We start from the raw sequence: 17,967 nt of genomic DNA on the forward strand, positions 1-17,967 counted from the left end.
CATTTACCGCTCCGGGTTTTCCATTTACCGCTCCTGCTCCGCTCCGGGTTCTCCATTTACCGCTCCTGCTCCGCTCCGGGTTCTCCATTTACCGCTCCTGCTCCGCTCCGGGTTCTCCATTTACCGCTCCGGGTTTTCCATTTACCGCTCCTGCTCCGCTCCGGGTTCTCCATTTACCGCTCCTGCTCCGCTCCGGGTTCTCCATTTACCGCTCCGGGTTTTCCATTTACCGCTCCGGGTTCTCCATTTACCGCTCCGGGTTTTCCATTTACCGCTCCGGGTTTTCCATTTACCGCTCCAGCTCCACTCCGGGTTCTCCATTTACCGCTCCAGCTCCGCTCTGGGTTCTCCATTTACTGATCCAGGGACTCCATTTACCGCTCCTGCTCCGCTCCGGGTTCTCCATTTACCGCTCCTGCTCCGCTCCGGGTTCTCCATTTACCGCTCCAGCTCCGCTCTGGGTTCTCCATTTACCGCTCCGGGTTTTCCATTTACCGCTCCGGGTTCTCCATTTACCGCTCCAGCTCCGCTCTGGGTTCTCCATTTACTGATCCAGGGACTCCATTTACCGCTCCAGCTCCGCTCTGTGTTTTCCATTTACCGCTCCGGGTTCTCCATTTACCGTTCCAGGGACTCCATTTACCGCTCCAGCTCCGCTCCGGGTTCTCCATTTACCGCTCCGGGTTTTCCATTTACCGCTCCTGCTCCGCTCCGGGTTCTCCATTTACCGCTCCTGCTCCGCTCCGGGTTCTCCATTTACCGCTCCTGCTCCGCTCCGGGTTCTCCATTTACCGCTCCGGGTTTTCCATTTACCGCTCCGGGTTTTCCATTTACCGCTCCAGCTCCGCTCTGGGTTCTCCATTTACTGATCCAGGGACTCCATTTACCGCTCCAGCTCCGCTCTGTGTTTTCCATTTACCGCTCCGGGTTCTCCATTTACCGTTCCAGGGACTCCATTTACCGCTCCAGCTCCGCTCCGGGTTCTCCATTTACCGCTCCGGGTTTTCCATTTACCGCTCCTGCTCCGCTCCGGGTTCTCCATTTACCGCTCCTGCTCCGCTCCGGGTTCTCCATTTACCGCTCCGGGTTTTCCATTTACCGCTCCTGCTCCGCTCCGGGTTCTCCATTTACCGCTCCTGCTCCGCTCCGGGTTCTCCATTTACCGCTCCGGGTTTTCCATTTACCGCTCCTGCTCCGCTCCGGGTTCTCCATTTACCGCTCCTGCTCCGCTCCGGGTTCTCCATTTACCGCTCCGGGTTTTCCATTTACCGCTCCTGCTCCGCTCCGGGTTCTCCATTTACCGCTCCTGCTCCGCTCCGGGTTCTCCATTTACCGCTCCGGGTTTTCCATTTACCGCTCCTGCTCCGCTCCGGGTTCTCCATTTACCGCTCCTGCTCCGCTCCGGGTTCTCCATTTACCGCTCCGGGTTTTCCATTTACCGCTCCGGGTTCTCCATTTACCGCTCCGGGTTTTCCATTTACCGCTCCGGGTTTTCCATTTACCGCTCCTGCTCCACTCCGGGTTCTCCATTTACCGCTCCAGCTCCGCTCTGGGTTCTCCATTTACTGATCCAGGGACTCCATTTACCGCTCCTGCTCCGCTCCGAGTTCTCCATTTACCGCTCCTGCTCCGCTCCGGGTTCTCCATTTACCGCTCCGGGTTTTCCATTTACCGCTCCGGGTTTTCCATTTACCGCTCCAGCTCCACTCCGGGTTCTCCATTTACCGCTCCAGCTCCGCTCTGGGTTCTCCATTTACTGATCCAGGGACTCCATTTACCGCTCCAGCTCCGCTCTGTGTTTTCCATTTACCGCTCCGGGTTCTCCATTTACCGTTCCAGGGACTCCATTTACCACTCCAGCTCCGCTCCGGGTTCTCCATTTACCGCTCCAGCTCCGCTCCGGGTTCTCCATTTACCGCTCCGGGTTTTCCATTTACCGCTCCAGCTCCGCTCCGGGTTCTCCATTTACCGCTCCGGGTTTTCCATTTACCGCTCCAGCTCCGCTCCAGGTTCTCCATTTACCGCTCCGGGTTTTCCATTTACCGCTCCAGCTCCGCTCCGGGTTCTCCATTTACTCGCTTGAGAAGATAATGTGCTTCTAGGCATCTAGAATATTATATATATAATCATATTTTAAATTAATCAAATCATCATCATTTGACTCGTACCTTTTCTTAAATGGTTTCAAGGCTGAAATGTGAGGTTTATACTTTTATAAAATATGTTTTGTATTATTTGAAGTGACATTGTTGAAATGGTTTGGTGTGTTTCCATAACCACTGACCCTCATCACCCAATACAGTGTGTGTGTGTGTGTGTTCTGTGTGTGTGCAGGTCATTAGTGTGAAGAGTTTCTGAAGGAGTTCTGCTGGATCTGTGCTGAGCATCAGAAGACCAGCAGGATGATGCAGAACACACACACACACTCTCTCTCTCACACACACACACACACACACACACACACACACACACACACACACACACTCACTCACTCACTCACTCACTCACTCTCACACACTCACTCACACACTCTCACACTCACTCACACACACACACACACACACACACACACACACACACACACTCACTCACTCTCACACACTCACTCACACACTCTCACACTCACTCACACACACACACACACACACACACACACATACATACACTCACACTCACATACACACTCACTCATACACGCACTCTCACACACACACTCACACACATACACTCACACACACACACACACACACACTCACTCACTCTCACACACTCACTCACACACTCTCACACTCACTCACACACACACACACACACACACACATACACTCACACTCACATACACACTCACTCATACACGCACTCTCACACACACACTCACACATACACACACACACTCTCTCACACTCTCTCACACACACTCACTCTCACACTCACTCACAGAAAGGTAAATGCACATGATTAGTGTGTTTAATGTGTGTCATGACAGGACTTCACACACAAGAAAGCCTGGAGCGTGACGTTTCTCCTTGCTGACATGTTTTCTGATCAAACTGATGCGTGTAGACGACTGGGAATGTTATAAATACAAGACCACACTATGAAGAGAAGCAAAGACTGATGGAAATCACCCAAATATCTGAACTTTTACAAAGGATAAATGCCATACATTCAAATCTGCTTTTGTTACAGCCTTTAATGATGATTTTTATGTCTGTGAGTTTAATATGTATGATCACATGAACACCAGCAGTTCTGGGAACGTCACTGATCCCTGAGGAGCGTCTCGGCAGGTTCAGGAAGAGGGAGATTCCACAGATCCGGGAACAGATTCAAGAAGATGATGTAGTTATGGAGCGGCGTTTCTGTGTTTTATGCAGTCGAACATGCTGTGTTTGAGAGAAAAACTATTTATGTTGTAATTTAACAACAATAAAAGATTGCAAATAATGTCTCCGTAAGGCTGGTTTTAATTGCAGAAATAAAGTAGTTGCTGAGGATAGCAGTGAACAGTCTTGTTTTCTTGTTCTGCTGTGAAGGGTTAGAGAGAGAGTGTGAAAGAGTGTGTGTGTGTGTGTGTGTGACCGTGAGTGTAATTAAGATAATCAATGCCAAAAAGTTGTTTTAAATTTTATGTTGGTATCTAAAATGAATAATCCGCCAATGTTTTATGTTTATTTTATAATGCATGTTAAAGCCGTTTTGCGCTTCAGCTGTTGGTGGCAGTAATGCGCCAAACATGGTTTGTTGAAAGCCAGCAAACAAGAAGAAGCGTGACTGCGCATGCGCGGAGGTCAGACAGCCAAAATGGCGGCGAGTAACGGCGGCGGGATGGAGGTGGACGCGACAGGTGAGAAATTCACTCGCGAGCGTCACTCAACGCGCTTCATTATTGACAGACTCACTTCACGAACATTAACCAACACACATGATGGCTTTACTGAAATCTCAGATCTCCAAGAACGGCCTGTGATGCTCGCGCTGTTACTGACTGATGACACAGGCTCGGGCTTGTCTCTGATTGGACAGGGACCGTCATAACTCCCGCCTCCTGGGCGGAGTCTCTCCTGTGATTGGCCGTGTCTGTTGCTCAGATCTGATGTTTTGGTTTTTGACGCTGTCATTTAAACTTCATAACAAACGGCTGAACACTCGTTCTCAGGAGTATTTATTGACCAAAATGATCTGAAGTTATAAATGAAATTCTTCAGTATTAGAGTCATTAAAACGTGTCAAATGAAAGATCTGAATGACTTAATTTCAGTCAGTATAAATTAATCTGTCATACTTACATATAGTGAATGAAATGGACACAAAGAGCAAGTTGTAGATATTTCAGAATGTTTATGTGGCTGAAGGTGCGTTTGGGCCACACTTTATTATGTACATACATCAAAAATGATTTAATTGTTAGTACAATGTCCTTATTATGTTGATGTTGTATTGCAAAACTCTTGGTTTAGGGGAAGGTCAACAGTGTAATTATAGATGTAATTACAGGAATTAACTGCAGCTGCAGGTATTTTTTAAAAATATAATCACAATATAAAATCATGCATGTACACCGTCAGTGCATTGTATCAAAGTATTAGTTTAAATCTTAGTCTATAGCAGTTAAAAACATTTAATATAAACTGGAACCTGTTTTTTAATCATCAGAAAGTTTCTCAGAACCATCATATAGTAATAGACAAAAATTATTGATTATTGAATTTTAAATCATTGTCGTGTGTGTGTGTGTGTGTGTGTGTGTGTGTGCAGCGAGCCCCAGTGTGATGGCGTCTGGTGTAACAGGCAGTGTGTCTGTGGCGTTGCATCCGCTCGTCATCCTGAACATCTCCGATCACTGGATCCGGATCCGCTCGCAGGAGGGACGAGCCATTCAGGGTAAGTGTGTGTGTGTGTGTTTTCTGAGCTTCATAGTCTAATCCTCGTCCTCAAAGGTAAAAACTGTTTGCAGATGATGAGACCTGAGTCTGGTTTGTTGTCATTATGTAACGTTGAGTTGTCGTTCATGTGTGTTTGTAGTTGTCGGTGCCCTGATCGGAAAGCAGGAGGGAAGAAACATTGAGGTGATGAATTCATTCGAGCTTCTGTTTCACACCGCAGAGGATCAAATTCACATCGATAAAGAGTATTACTACACTAAAGAAGAGCAGTGTGAGTATGACACACACACACACTCACGCGCACACACACACACACACACGTTGTGCTACAATGATCAGCGCTCGTGTGTGTGTGTGTGTGTGTGTCTGTGCAAGCGGCATTTACTACACAGAGCCGTAGTTCACTGACAAGAGTTTTATCACGGACGCATCGCCTGCGATAACTAATGCGATATGGCTCAGCTCGTCAGTGAACTGCGGTCTGTGTAGTGAATGCCGCTCCGTCTGAAAGCAGGTGATGGCGATTTACTACTAATCAAGGAACCGCTTTACTGACGAGATGCGCATAACAATGTCATGCGATATATCGCCCAGCCCTATTTACAACATGTTTTTGAAGCGCTGATCATTGTAGCCAATCACAGACAGACTGATGAGCATGTGAACACATCGGCCAATCAGAGGCGTTTATGATTCCGCTCAACAGCGCTCAAAGTGGCACAATTTTTTACATTTCTGACAACTGTCACGCTTACACATACTCACATGCACACACACACACAATCATGAGTATTAGTGTAAGAGAGTATAAGTGAGTGTGCGAGTTTGAGTGTGTGTTTGAGTATGAGTGCGTGTTTGAGTATGAGTGAGTATGTGTGTTTGAGTATGAGTGTGTGTTTGAATATGAGTGTGTGTTTGAGTATGTGTGTGTGTTTGTGTTTGAGTATGAGTGAGTGTGCGAGTATGAGTATGAGTGAGTATGAGTGAGTATGAGTGAGTATGAGTGAGTATGAGTGAGTATGAGTGAGTATGAGTGAGTATGAGTGAGTGTGCGAGTATGAGTATGAGTGAGTATGAGTGAGTATGAGTGAGTATGAGTGAGTATGAGTGAGTATGAGTGAGTATGAGTGAGTATGTGCGAGTATGAGTGAGTGTGCGAGTATGAGTGAGTATGAGTGAGTGTGCGAGTATGAGTGAGTATGAGTGAGTGTGCGAGTATGAGTGCGTGTTTGAATATGTGTGTGAGTATGAGTGCGTGTTTGAATATGAGTGTGTGTTTGAGTATGAGTGCGTGTTTGAATATGAGTGTGTGTTTGAATATGTGTGCGAGTATGAGTGCGTGTTTGAATATGTGTGCGAGTATGAGTGCGTGTTTGAATATGAGTGTGTGAGTATGAGTGCGTGTTTGAATATGAGTGTGTGAGTATGAGTGCGTGTTTGAGTATGAGTGCGTGTTTGAATATGAGTGTGTGAGTATGAGTGCGTGTTTGAATATGAGTGTGTGAGTATGAGTGCGTGTTTGAGTATGAGTGCGTGTTTGAGTACGAGTGTGTGTGTTTGAGTTTGAGTATGAGTGTGTTTGAGTATGAGTGAGTATGTGTGTTTGAGTATGAGTGAGTGTGCGAGTATGAGTGTGTGTTTGAATATGTGTGTGAGTATGAGTGCGTGTTTGAATATGAGTGTTTGTTTGAGTATGAGTGCGTGTTTGAGTTTGAGTATGAGTGTGTTTGAGTATGAGTGAGTATGTGTGTTTGAGTATGAGTGAGTGTGCGAGTATGAGTGAGTATGAGTGAGTGTGCGAGTATGAGTGAGTATGAGTGCGTGTTTGAATATGTGTGCGAGTATGAGTGCGTGTTTGAATATGAGTGTGTGTTTGAGTATGAGTGAGTATGTGTGTTTGAGTATGAGTGAGTATGTGTGTGTGAGTATGAGTGCGTGTTTGAATATGTGTGCGAGTATGAGTGCGTGTTTGAATATGAGTGTGTGTTTGAGTATGAGTGAGTATGTGTGTGTGAGTATGAGTGCGTGTTTGAATATGTGTGTGAGTATGAGTGCGTGTTTGAATATGAGTGTGTGTTTGAGTATGAGTGCGTGTTTGAATATGTGTGTGAGTATGAGTGCGTGTTTGAATATGAGTGTGTGTTTGAGTATGAGTGTGTGTGTTTGAGTTTGAGTATGAGTGTGTGTGTGTTTGAGTATGAGTGAGTATGTGTGTTTGAGTATGAGTGAGTGTGCGAGTATGAGTGAGTGTGCGAGTATGAGTGTGTGTGTTTGAGTATGAGTGAGTGTGCGAGTATGAGTGTGTGTTTGAGTATGAGTGTGTGTGTTTGAGTATGAGTGAGTGTGCGAGTATGAGTGTGTGTGTGTGTGTGTTTGAGTATGAGTGTGTGTGTTTGAGTATGAGTGTGTGTGTTTGAGTATGAGTGTGTGTGTTTGAGTATGAGTGTGTGTGTTTGAGTATGAGTGAGTATGTGTGTTTGAGTATGAGTATGAGTGAGTGTGCGAGTATGAGTGTGTGTGTTTGAGTATGAGTGAGTGTGTGTGTGTGTGTGTGTGTGTGTGTGTGTGTGTTTGAGTTTGAGTATGAGTGTGTGTGTTTGAGTATGAGTGAGTGTGTGTGTTTGAGTATGAGTGAGTGTGTGTGTGTGTGTGTGTGTGTGTGTGTTTGAGTTTGAGTATGAGTGAGTGTGTGTGTTTGAGTATGAGTGAGTATGTGTGTTTGAGTATGAGTGAGTATGTGTGTTTGAGTATGAGTGTGTTTGAGTATGAGTGAGTGTGTTTGAGTATGAGTGAGTGTGTGTGTGTGTGTGTGTGTGTGTGTGTGTGTGTGTGTGTGTGTTTGAGTTTGAGTATGAGTGAGTGTGTGTGTTTGAGTATGAGTGAGTATGTGTGTTTGAGTATGAGTGAGTATGTGTGTTTGAGTATGAGTGTGTTTGAGTATGAGTGAGTGTGTTTGAGTATGAGTGAGTGTGTGTGTGTGTGTGTGTGTGTGTGTTTGAGTATGAGTGTGTGTGTGTTTGAGTATGAGTGTGTGTGTTTGAGTATGAGTGAGTATGTGTGTTTGAGTATGAGTGTGTGTGTTTGTGTTTGAGTATGAGTGTGTGTGTGTGTGTGTGTTTGAGTATGAGTGAGTATGTGTGTTTGAGTATGAGTGTGTGTGTTTGAGTATGAGTGTGTGTGTGTGTGTGTTTGAGTATGAGTGTGTGTGTTTGAGTATGAGTGTGTGTGTGTGTGTGTGTGTTTGAGTATGAGTGTGTGTATTAGTGACGCTGTTTTTCCTCTTTCAGTCAAGCAGGTTTTTAAGGACATGGAGTTTCTGGGCTGGTACACGACTGGTGGCGCTCCTGACCAATCAGATATCCACATTCATAAGCAGGTGGGTGGAGCTGCAGACAAAGCACCTCCCATCAGTGTGTGTTGTGTTATACTGAAAATGTATGTGTATTTGTAGGTGTGTGAGATCATCGAGAGTCCGCTGTTTCTGAAGCTTAACCCCATGACCAAACACACTGACGTGAGTCACACACACACACACACACTCACACTCACACTCTCTCACACATATACACTCACATTCATACTCACACACACATACACACACACTCATAGTCAGTCACAAACTCATACTCTCACACACTCATACTCGTACTCATACTCGTACTCACTCTCATACACTCATACTCACTCATACTCATACTCACTCATTCTCATACTCACACTCACTCATACTCACCCTCACACCATACTCACTCACACTCACACTCATACTCACACTCATACTCATGCTCACACTCTCACTCACTCACACTCATACTCCCTCACACTCATACTCACCCTCACACCATACTCACTCACACTCACACTCATACTCACTCATTCTCACACTCTTACACTCATACTCATACTCACACCATACTCACACTCACACCATACTCACTCTTACACTCAAACTCCCACTCATACTCATACTCACACTCTCACTCACTCACACTCATACTCCCTCACACTCATACTCACACCATACTCACACTCATACTCACACTCATACTCACACACTCATACTCACACTCACACTCATACTCTCTTACATACTCATACTCACACTCATACTCCCTCACACCTCACTCACATCATACTCACACTCATACTCACACTCACTAATACTCACTCTTACACTCAAACTCCCACTCATACTCACACTCACTCATTCTCACACTCTTACACTCATACTCACACTCACACCATACTCACACTCACACCATACTCACTCTTACACTCAAACTCCCACTCATACTCATACTCACACTCACTCATTCTCACACTCTTACACTCATACTCACTCACACCATACTCACACTCACACCATACTCACACTCACACCATACTCACACTCACACCATACTCACTCTTACACTCATACTCACACTCATACTCATACTCACTCATACTCACACTCACACTCATACTCACACTCATACTCACACTCATACTCACACTCACACTCATACTCACTCATACTCACTCACACTCCCTCACACCACACTCACACTCCCTCACACCACACTCACACTCACTAATACTCACTCTTACACTCATGCTCACACTCATACTCATACTCACACTCACTCATTCTCACACTCTTAGACTCATACTCACACTCACACCATACTCACACTCACACCATACTCACTCTTACACTCATACTCACACTCACTAATACTCACTCTTACACTCATGCTCACACTCATGCTCACACTCATACTCATACTCACACTCACTCATTCTCACACTCTTACACTCATACTCACTCACACCATACTCACTCACACCATACTCACACCATACTCACTCTTACACTCATGCTCACACTCTTATACTCATACTCACACTTACTCACACTCTTACACTCATACTCACTCACACCATACTCATTCTCACTCACACACACCATACTCATACTCCCTCACACCATACTCACACCATACTCATACTCACTCACACACATCATATTCATACTCCCTCACACCATACTCACTCACTCACACTCATACTCATGCTCACACTCATACTCACACTCATACTCATGCTCACACTCACTCATACTCATACTCACTCACTCACACTCATGCTCATACTCACACTCATACTCAGACTCACTCATACTCACTCACACTCGTACTCATACTCATACTCACACATACTCACACTCATGTTCACACTCATACTCATACTCACACTCATACTCACACTCAGACTCATACTCAGACTCAGACTCATACTCATACTCACACATACTCACACATACTCATGCTCACACTCATACTCAGACTCACACTCACACTCAGACTCACACTCAGACTCACACTCAGACTCACACTCGGACTCACACTCGGACTCACACTCAGACTCATACTCATTCTCATACTCACACTCATACTCACACTCATACTCATACTCATACTCAGACTCATACTCAGACTCATACTCAGACTCACTCATACTCACTCACACTCGTACTCATACTCATACTCACACATACTCACACTCATGTTCACACTCATACTCATACTCACACTCATACTCACACTCAGACTCATACTCAGACTCAGACTCATACTCATACTCACACATACTCACACATACTCATACTCACACTCACACTCAGACTCACACTCACACTCAGACTCACACTCAGACTCACACTCAGACTCACACTCGGACTCACACTCGGACTCACACTCAGACTCATACTCATTCTCATACTCACACTCATACTCACACTCATACTCATACTCATACTCAGACTCATACTCAGACTCATACTCAGACTCATACTTAGACTCATACTCATACTCATACTCACACTCATACTCATACTCAGACTCATACTCATACTCAGACTCATACTTAGACTCATACTCATACTCATACTCACACTCATACTCACACTCATACTCACACATACTCACACTCATGCTCACACTCATACTCACACTCATACTCACTCACACTCACTCAGACCCATACTCATACTCACACTCACTCACACCATACTCATAATCACACTCATACTTGTGCTCACACACACCATACTCATACTCCCTCACACCACACTCATACTCAGACTCATACTCACTCACACTCATACTTATACTCATACTCACACACAATCACACTCACACAAACATACACACACACACACACACACACACACACAGAATGTGTTTCTGAATCCTGACCTTTTACCCATTCTGTGCAGTTGCCAGTCAGCGTGTTTGAGTCTGTGATTGACATCATCAGTGGAGAGGTGAGTGTGTCTGTGTGTAGTTGTGTTTGTGGTCATGATCACATAATTTTTAACTTAGAACTTAATGAACAAGAATGTGCAAATGTTTCTATGTTCATGTACCTTCAATTATGCTCTAGAGATCAATGTTTGTGTTAAAGTTGCGCTGGTCTTTTCTTCTCTATTGTGTCGTATATTGAGTGAAACGCTTCTGGAACAAGAACAAATGTGGGCGGGGCTTGATTGTGTCTGTGGGGAATTGGTTGGATGGTTGTGATTTGCTATTGGCTGATCTCATGTGAGTGACAGGTTCCCCCTGCCCACATCATCAGAGAAGGTGTAAATGTTGTGTGCCGTGACTCGTGATAGTCACTCAAAAATGAGTAAAATGACACAGTCGAGCTCTTGAGATGGACTGAGGCTGATAGAGACTCAACATGCATCGAATGTTCAGGCTGATCAGATCCTTCCCATGATGATCACAGCTCATCTGAAAACCTCTTAAGTTTGGAGGTCAGAGGTCATGAGCTTTTGTCCTGTTGTTTATTACCTGTGTTTATCTCGCTAGGCGACGATGCTGTTCGCTGAACTGCCGTATACACTGGCGACAGAAGAGGCCGAACGCATCGGAGTCGATCATGTCGCGAGGATGACAACCACAGGATCAGGAGAAAACTCTACAGGTACACTCACTCTCTCACTCACACACACTCAAACACACACACAAACACACACACACACACACTCTCACACACACTACAGATCAAGTGATTGTTGTCTGTGTGTGTTTCAGTGGCGGAGCATCTGATCGCTCAGCACAGCGCTATAAAGATGCTGCACAGCCGCGTGAGGGTCATTCTGGAGTACGTCAAAGCCGTTCAGGCAGGTGAGTTACACACACACACACACACACACACACACACACACACACACATCTGACAACACATCTTAAACTGTCATCTACAGTCACAAACTCTTTGCTGTGTGTGTGTGTGTTAGGTGAAGTCCCGTTTAATCACGAGATCCTGCGGGAGGCAAACGCTCTGTGTCACCGTCTGCCTGTTCTCAACACACACAAATTCAAGACCGACTTCTATGATGTAAGTGTACACAAAAACACACTCTCACACGCTCATACTCACACTCACACACTCATATAAACATTCACACTCATACTCGCACTCACACACTCATATAAACATTCACAGTCATACTCGCACACACTGTCACACACACTCACACGCATACTCACTTACACTCGTACTCATACTCTCACACACACTCATACTCACACTCATAATCATACTCGCACTCACACTCACACACTCATACTCGCACACACTGTCACACACTCACACACACTCATACTCACTCATACTCACATTCACACTCATACTCACACTCATACTCATACTCTCACTCATACTCACTCACACTCATACTCACACTCACACTCACACACTCATATAAACACACTCATACTCACACTCATAATCATACTCGCACTCACACTCACACACTCATACTCGCACACACTGTCACACACTCACACACACTCATACTCACATTCACACTCATAATCACACTCATACTCATACTCATACTCTCACTCTCACTCATACTCATACACACTCATACTCATACTCACACTCACACTCATACTCATACTCTCACTCATACTCATACACACTCATACTCATACTCACACTCACACACACTCATACTCACATTCACACTCATAATCACACTCATACTCTCACTCTCACTCATACTCATACACACTCATACTCATACTCACACTCACACACACTCATACTCACATTCACACTCATACTCACACTCATACTCATACTCTCACTCTCACTCATACTCATACACACTCATACTCATACTCACACTCACACACACTCATACTCACATTCACACTCATAATCACACTCATACTCATACTCTCACTCTCACTCATACTCATACACACTCATACTCATACTCACACTCATACTCATACTCTCACTCTCACTCATACTCATACACACTCATACTCATACTCACACTCACACACACTCATACTCACATTCACACTCATAATCACACTCATACTCATACTCTCACTCTCACTCATACTCATACACACTCATACTCATACTCACACTCATACTCATACTCATACTCTCACTCTCACTCATACTCATACACATACACACTCATACTCATACTCATACTCAGACTCACACTCATACTCATACTCACACTCATACTCATACTCTCACTCATACTCATACTCACTCACACTCATACTCATACTCATACTCATACTCACTCACACTCATACTCACTCACACTCACACACTCATATAAACACACTCATACTCACACTCATAATCATACTCACACTCACACACTCATACTCGCACACACTGTCACACACTCACACACACTCATACTCACATTCACACTCATAATCACACTCATACTCATACTCATACTCACACTCATACTCACACTCATACTCTCACTCATACTCATACACACTCATACTCATACTCACACTCACACACTCATATAAACACACTCATACTCGCACACTCTGTCACACACTCACACTCATATTCACACTCACACACACACACACACTCATACTCATACTCACTCATACTCACACTCACACTCACACACTCATATAAACACACTCATACTCGCACACTCTGTCACACACTCACACTCATATTCACACTCACACACACTCATACTCACTCATACTCACACTCACACTCATACTCATACACACTCATACTCATACTCATACTCACACTCACACTCACACACTCATATAAACACACTCATACTCGCACACTCTGTCACACACTCACACTCACACTCATATTCACACTCACACACACTCATACTCATACTCACTCATACTCACACTCATACTCATACTCACACTCATACTCACACTCATACTCACACTCACACACTCATACTCACTCACACTCACACTCACATACTCACACTCATACTCACACTCATACTCACACTCACACACTCATACTCACTCACACTCACACTCATACTCACATTCACACAGACACTCACACTCATACTCACACTCATACTCACACTCACACTCATACTCACACTCATACTCTCACTCATACTCATACTCACACTCACACTCATACTCACACTCATACTCACACTCATACTCATACTCTCACTCATACTCACTCATACTCACACTCATACTCTCACTCATACTCTCACTCATACTCACACTCATACTCACACTCACACTCACACTCATACTCTCACTCATACTCACACTCATACTCACACTCATACTCACACTCATACTCACACTCATACTCACACTCATACTCACACACTCACACTCATACTCTCACTCATACTCACACTCATACTCTCACTCATACTCACTCACAATCACACTCACTCACACTCATACTCATACTCACACTCATACTCACTCACACACTCACACTCAGTCACACTCATACTCACACTCATACTCATACTCTCACTCATACTCATACTCTCACTCATACTCACACTCATACTCATACTCATACTCACACTCATACTCACACTCACACTCACACTCACACTCATACTCATACTCACACTCATACTCTCACTCATACTCACACTCACACTCATACTCACACTCATACTCATACTCTCACTCATACTCTCACTCATACTCTCACTCATACTCACACTCATACTCACACTCATACTCACACTCATACTCACACTCACACTCATACTCACACTCACACTCATACTCACACTCACACTCACACTCATACTCACACTCACACTCATACTCACACTCACACTCACACTCATACTCACACTCACACTCACACTCATACTCACACTCATACTCATACTCACACTCATACTCACACTCATACTCACACTCACACTCACACTCATACTCACACTCACACTCATACTCATACTCACACTCACACTCATACTCACACTCACACTCACACTCATACTCACACTCTCACTCACACTCATACTCATACTCACACTCATACTCACACTCATACTCACACTCACACTCATACTCACACTCACACTCATACTCATACTCACACTCACACTCACACTCACACTCATACTCACACTCACACTCACACTCATACTCACACTCACACTCACACTCATACTCATACTCATACTCATACTCACACTCATACTCATACTCTCACACTCATACTCATACTCTCACACTCACTCATACTCACTCACAATCACACTCACTCACACTCATACTCACACACTCTCACTCATACTCACACTCATACTCTCACACACACTCATACTCACTCACAATCACACTCATACTCATACTCACACTCATACTCTCACTCATACTCACACTCATACTCACACTCATACTCACACTCACACTCATACTCACACTCACACTCATACTCACACTCACACTCACACTCACACTCATACTCACACTCACACTCACACTCACACTCACACTCACACTCATACTCACACTCACACTCACACTCACACTCACACTCACACTCACACTCATACTCATACTCACACTCATACTCACACTCATACTCTCACACACACTCATACTCACTCACAATCACACTCATACTCATACTCACACTCATACTCTCACTCATACTCACACTCATACTCACACTCATACTCACACTCACACTCATACTCACACTCACACTCATACTCACACTCACACTCACACTCACACTCACACTCATACTCATACTCACACTCATACTCACACTCACACTCACACTCATACTCACACTCACACTCACACTCATACTCACACTCATACTCTCACACACACTCATACTCACTCACAATCACACTCATACTCATACTCACACTCATACTCTCACTCATACTCACACTCATACTCACACTCATACTCACACTCACACTCATACTCACACTCACACTCATACTCACACTCACACTCACACTCATACTCATACTCACACTCATACTCACACTCACACTCACACTCACACTCATACTCACACTCACACTCACACTCACACTCACTCTCACACTCATACTCACACTCATACTCTCACACTCACACTCACACTCACACTCATACTCATACTCATACTCACACTCATACTCATACTCATACTCACACTCATACTCATACTCATACTCATACTCACACTCATACTCATACTCTCACACTCATACTCTCACACTCACTCATACTCACTCACAATCACTCACTCACACTCATACTCACACACTCTCACTCATACTCACACTCATACTCTCACACACACTCATACTCACTCACAATCACACTCATACTCATACTCACACTCATACTCACTCACAATCACACTCACACTCACACTCATACTCACACACTCACACTCATACTCTCACTCATACTCATACTCACACTCATACTCTCACACTCACTCATACTCACAATCACACTCACACTCACACTCACAATCACACTCACTCATACTCATACTCACACTCACACTCACAATCACACTCATACTCAAGTACTGTTGTCTGATCTCTGTGTGTGTGTGTGTGTGTGTGTGTGTGTGTGTGTGTGTGTCCTCAGCAATGTAATGACGTGGGTCTGATGGCGTATCTGGGATCCATCACCAAAACCTGCAACAGCATGAATCAGTTTATCAACAAGTTCAACGTCCTGTACGATCGTCAGGGCATCGGCCGGCGCATGAGAGGCCTGTTCTTCTGAAACACTCCGTCGCCTGCTCTCTCTCCCATCATACCCTCTCCTCTCTCTCCCATCATACCCTCTGCTCTCTCTCCCATCATAACCTGTGCTCTCTCGCCCATCATACCCTCTCCTCTCTCTCCCATCATACCCTCTGCTCTCTCTCCCATCATAACCTGTGCTCTCTCTCCCATCATAACCTGTGCTCTCTCGCCCTTCATATCCTCTGCTCTCTCTCCCATCATAACCTGTGCTCTCTCGCCCTTCATATCCTCTGCTCTCTCTCCCATCATAACCTGTGCTCTCTCGCCCTTCATATCCTCTGCTCTCTCTCCCATCATACCCTGTGCTCTCTCTCCCATCATACCCTGTGCTCTCTCTCATATTCTCTCGCCCTTCATATTCTCTTCTCTTTGTCACTCTTCATATTCTCTGCTCTCTCTGACTGTTCCTGCTGTTTGACAAATAAACATGATGTTTTTGTGCGAGGCTGTCTGTTTATCATTACCTGTGCATGTCCAGATATGAGACGCAACCCTCGAGTCGGGTTTATTTCTGATACAGATTCTTTCATAGCAGTTTAGGAAACTGTTTAGGAAACCTCTGTATCGCTCATGCTCCATTAGATGAGCGTCTGTAGATCACTGCTCGTGTCCAACACACACTCTAACCCACCAGATCAACAGCCGTTACACGTTTCCAGAAGGAGATCAGAGTTTTAAAGCAAACTACCTAGATATTCATTTATACAATGTGGTGTTTGATAAATATTTAAAAATATTTCCCAGATGAAAGTGCTATTTTATGAGCTGTTACCAGGTCAGGGGGACAAATCATCAAGTTCCAAACAGAAGTCTTCATTTTTAATAAGTTAAAATGAGATTAAAGCAAAATCTACTGATTTACGCATTAGATTTATAAAGAAATGTTGATAAGCTGCAACAAAACCGTTAGTACGAACACCACAAGAGCTAATAGACAGACTGTGTGAATCTGTGTGAGTGAGTGAGACGGAGTGTGTGTGTGTGTGTGTG

The 17,967-nt window shown here is 44.5% G+C and overlaps 2 protein-coding genes and 1 long non-coding RNA gene across 6 annotated transcripts in view; 2 read left to right on the forward strand and 1 right to left on the reverse strand.

The window, feature by feature from the left end:
* Positions 1-3,437, forward strand: part of evc (EvC ciliary complex subunit 1) — a gene marked incomplete at its 5' end in the record, with an annotated part of 56,078 nt that extends 52,641 nt beyond the window's left edge. For all 4 annotated transcript variants that reach the window (XM_079893318.1, XM_079893320.1, XM_079893319.1 and 1 more), the window contains one exon: positions 2,335-3,437. In XM_079893318.1, coding sequence (XP_079749444.1) covers positions 2,335-2,342 — 8 coding nt within the window. In that variant the 3' untranslated portion in view covers positions 2,343-3,437. The remainder of the gene's footprint in view (positions 1-2,334) is intronic.
* Positions 3,438-3,744: 307 nt separating this feature from the next.
* Positions 3,745-17,421, forward strand: cops6 (COP9 signalosome subunit 6). Its single transcript, XM_079893352.1, has 10 exons — positions 3,745-3,847; positions 4,759-4,884; positions 5,026-5,157; positions 8,174-8,262; positions 8,338-8,400; positions 11,146-11,193; positions 11,741-11,855; positions 11,966-12,058; positions 12,172-12,272; positions 16,814-17,421. The coding sequence occupies exons 1-10, from the start codon at positions 3,781-3,783 to the stop codon at positions 16,952-16,954; spliced, it is 975 nt and encodes a 324-aa protein (XP_079749478.1). The 5' UTR covers positions 3,745-3,780; the 3' UTR covers positions 16,955-17,421.
* On the reverse strand, positions 16,900-17,715 carry LOC307171613. The gene is made up of 2 exons (XR_013823574.1): positions 17,038-17,715; positions 16,900-16,989 (listed from the first exon to the last, which is right to left on the reverse strand). It is a non-coding gene; the product is annotated as an uncharacterized lncRNA (long non-coding RNA).
* Between the last annotated feature and the right edge of the window lie 252 nt (positions 17,716-17,967).

This window comes from Squalius cephalus (assembly GCF_949319135.1).
Source record: "Squalius cephalus genome assembly, chromosome: 14".
In the NCBI taxonomy this organism is placed as follows: domain Eukaryota; kingdom Metazoa; phylum Chordata; class Actinopteri; order Cypriniformes; family Leuciscidae; genus Squalius; species Squalius cephalus.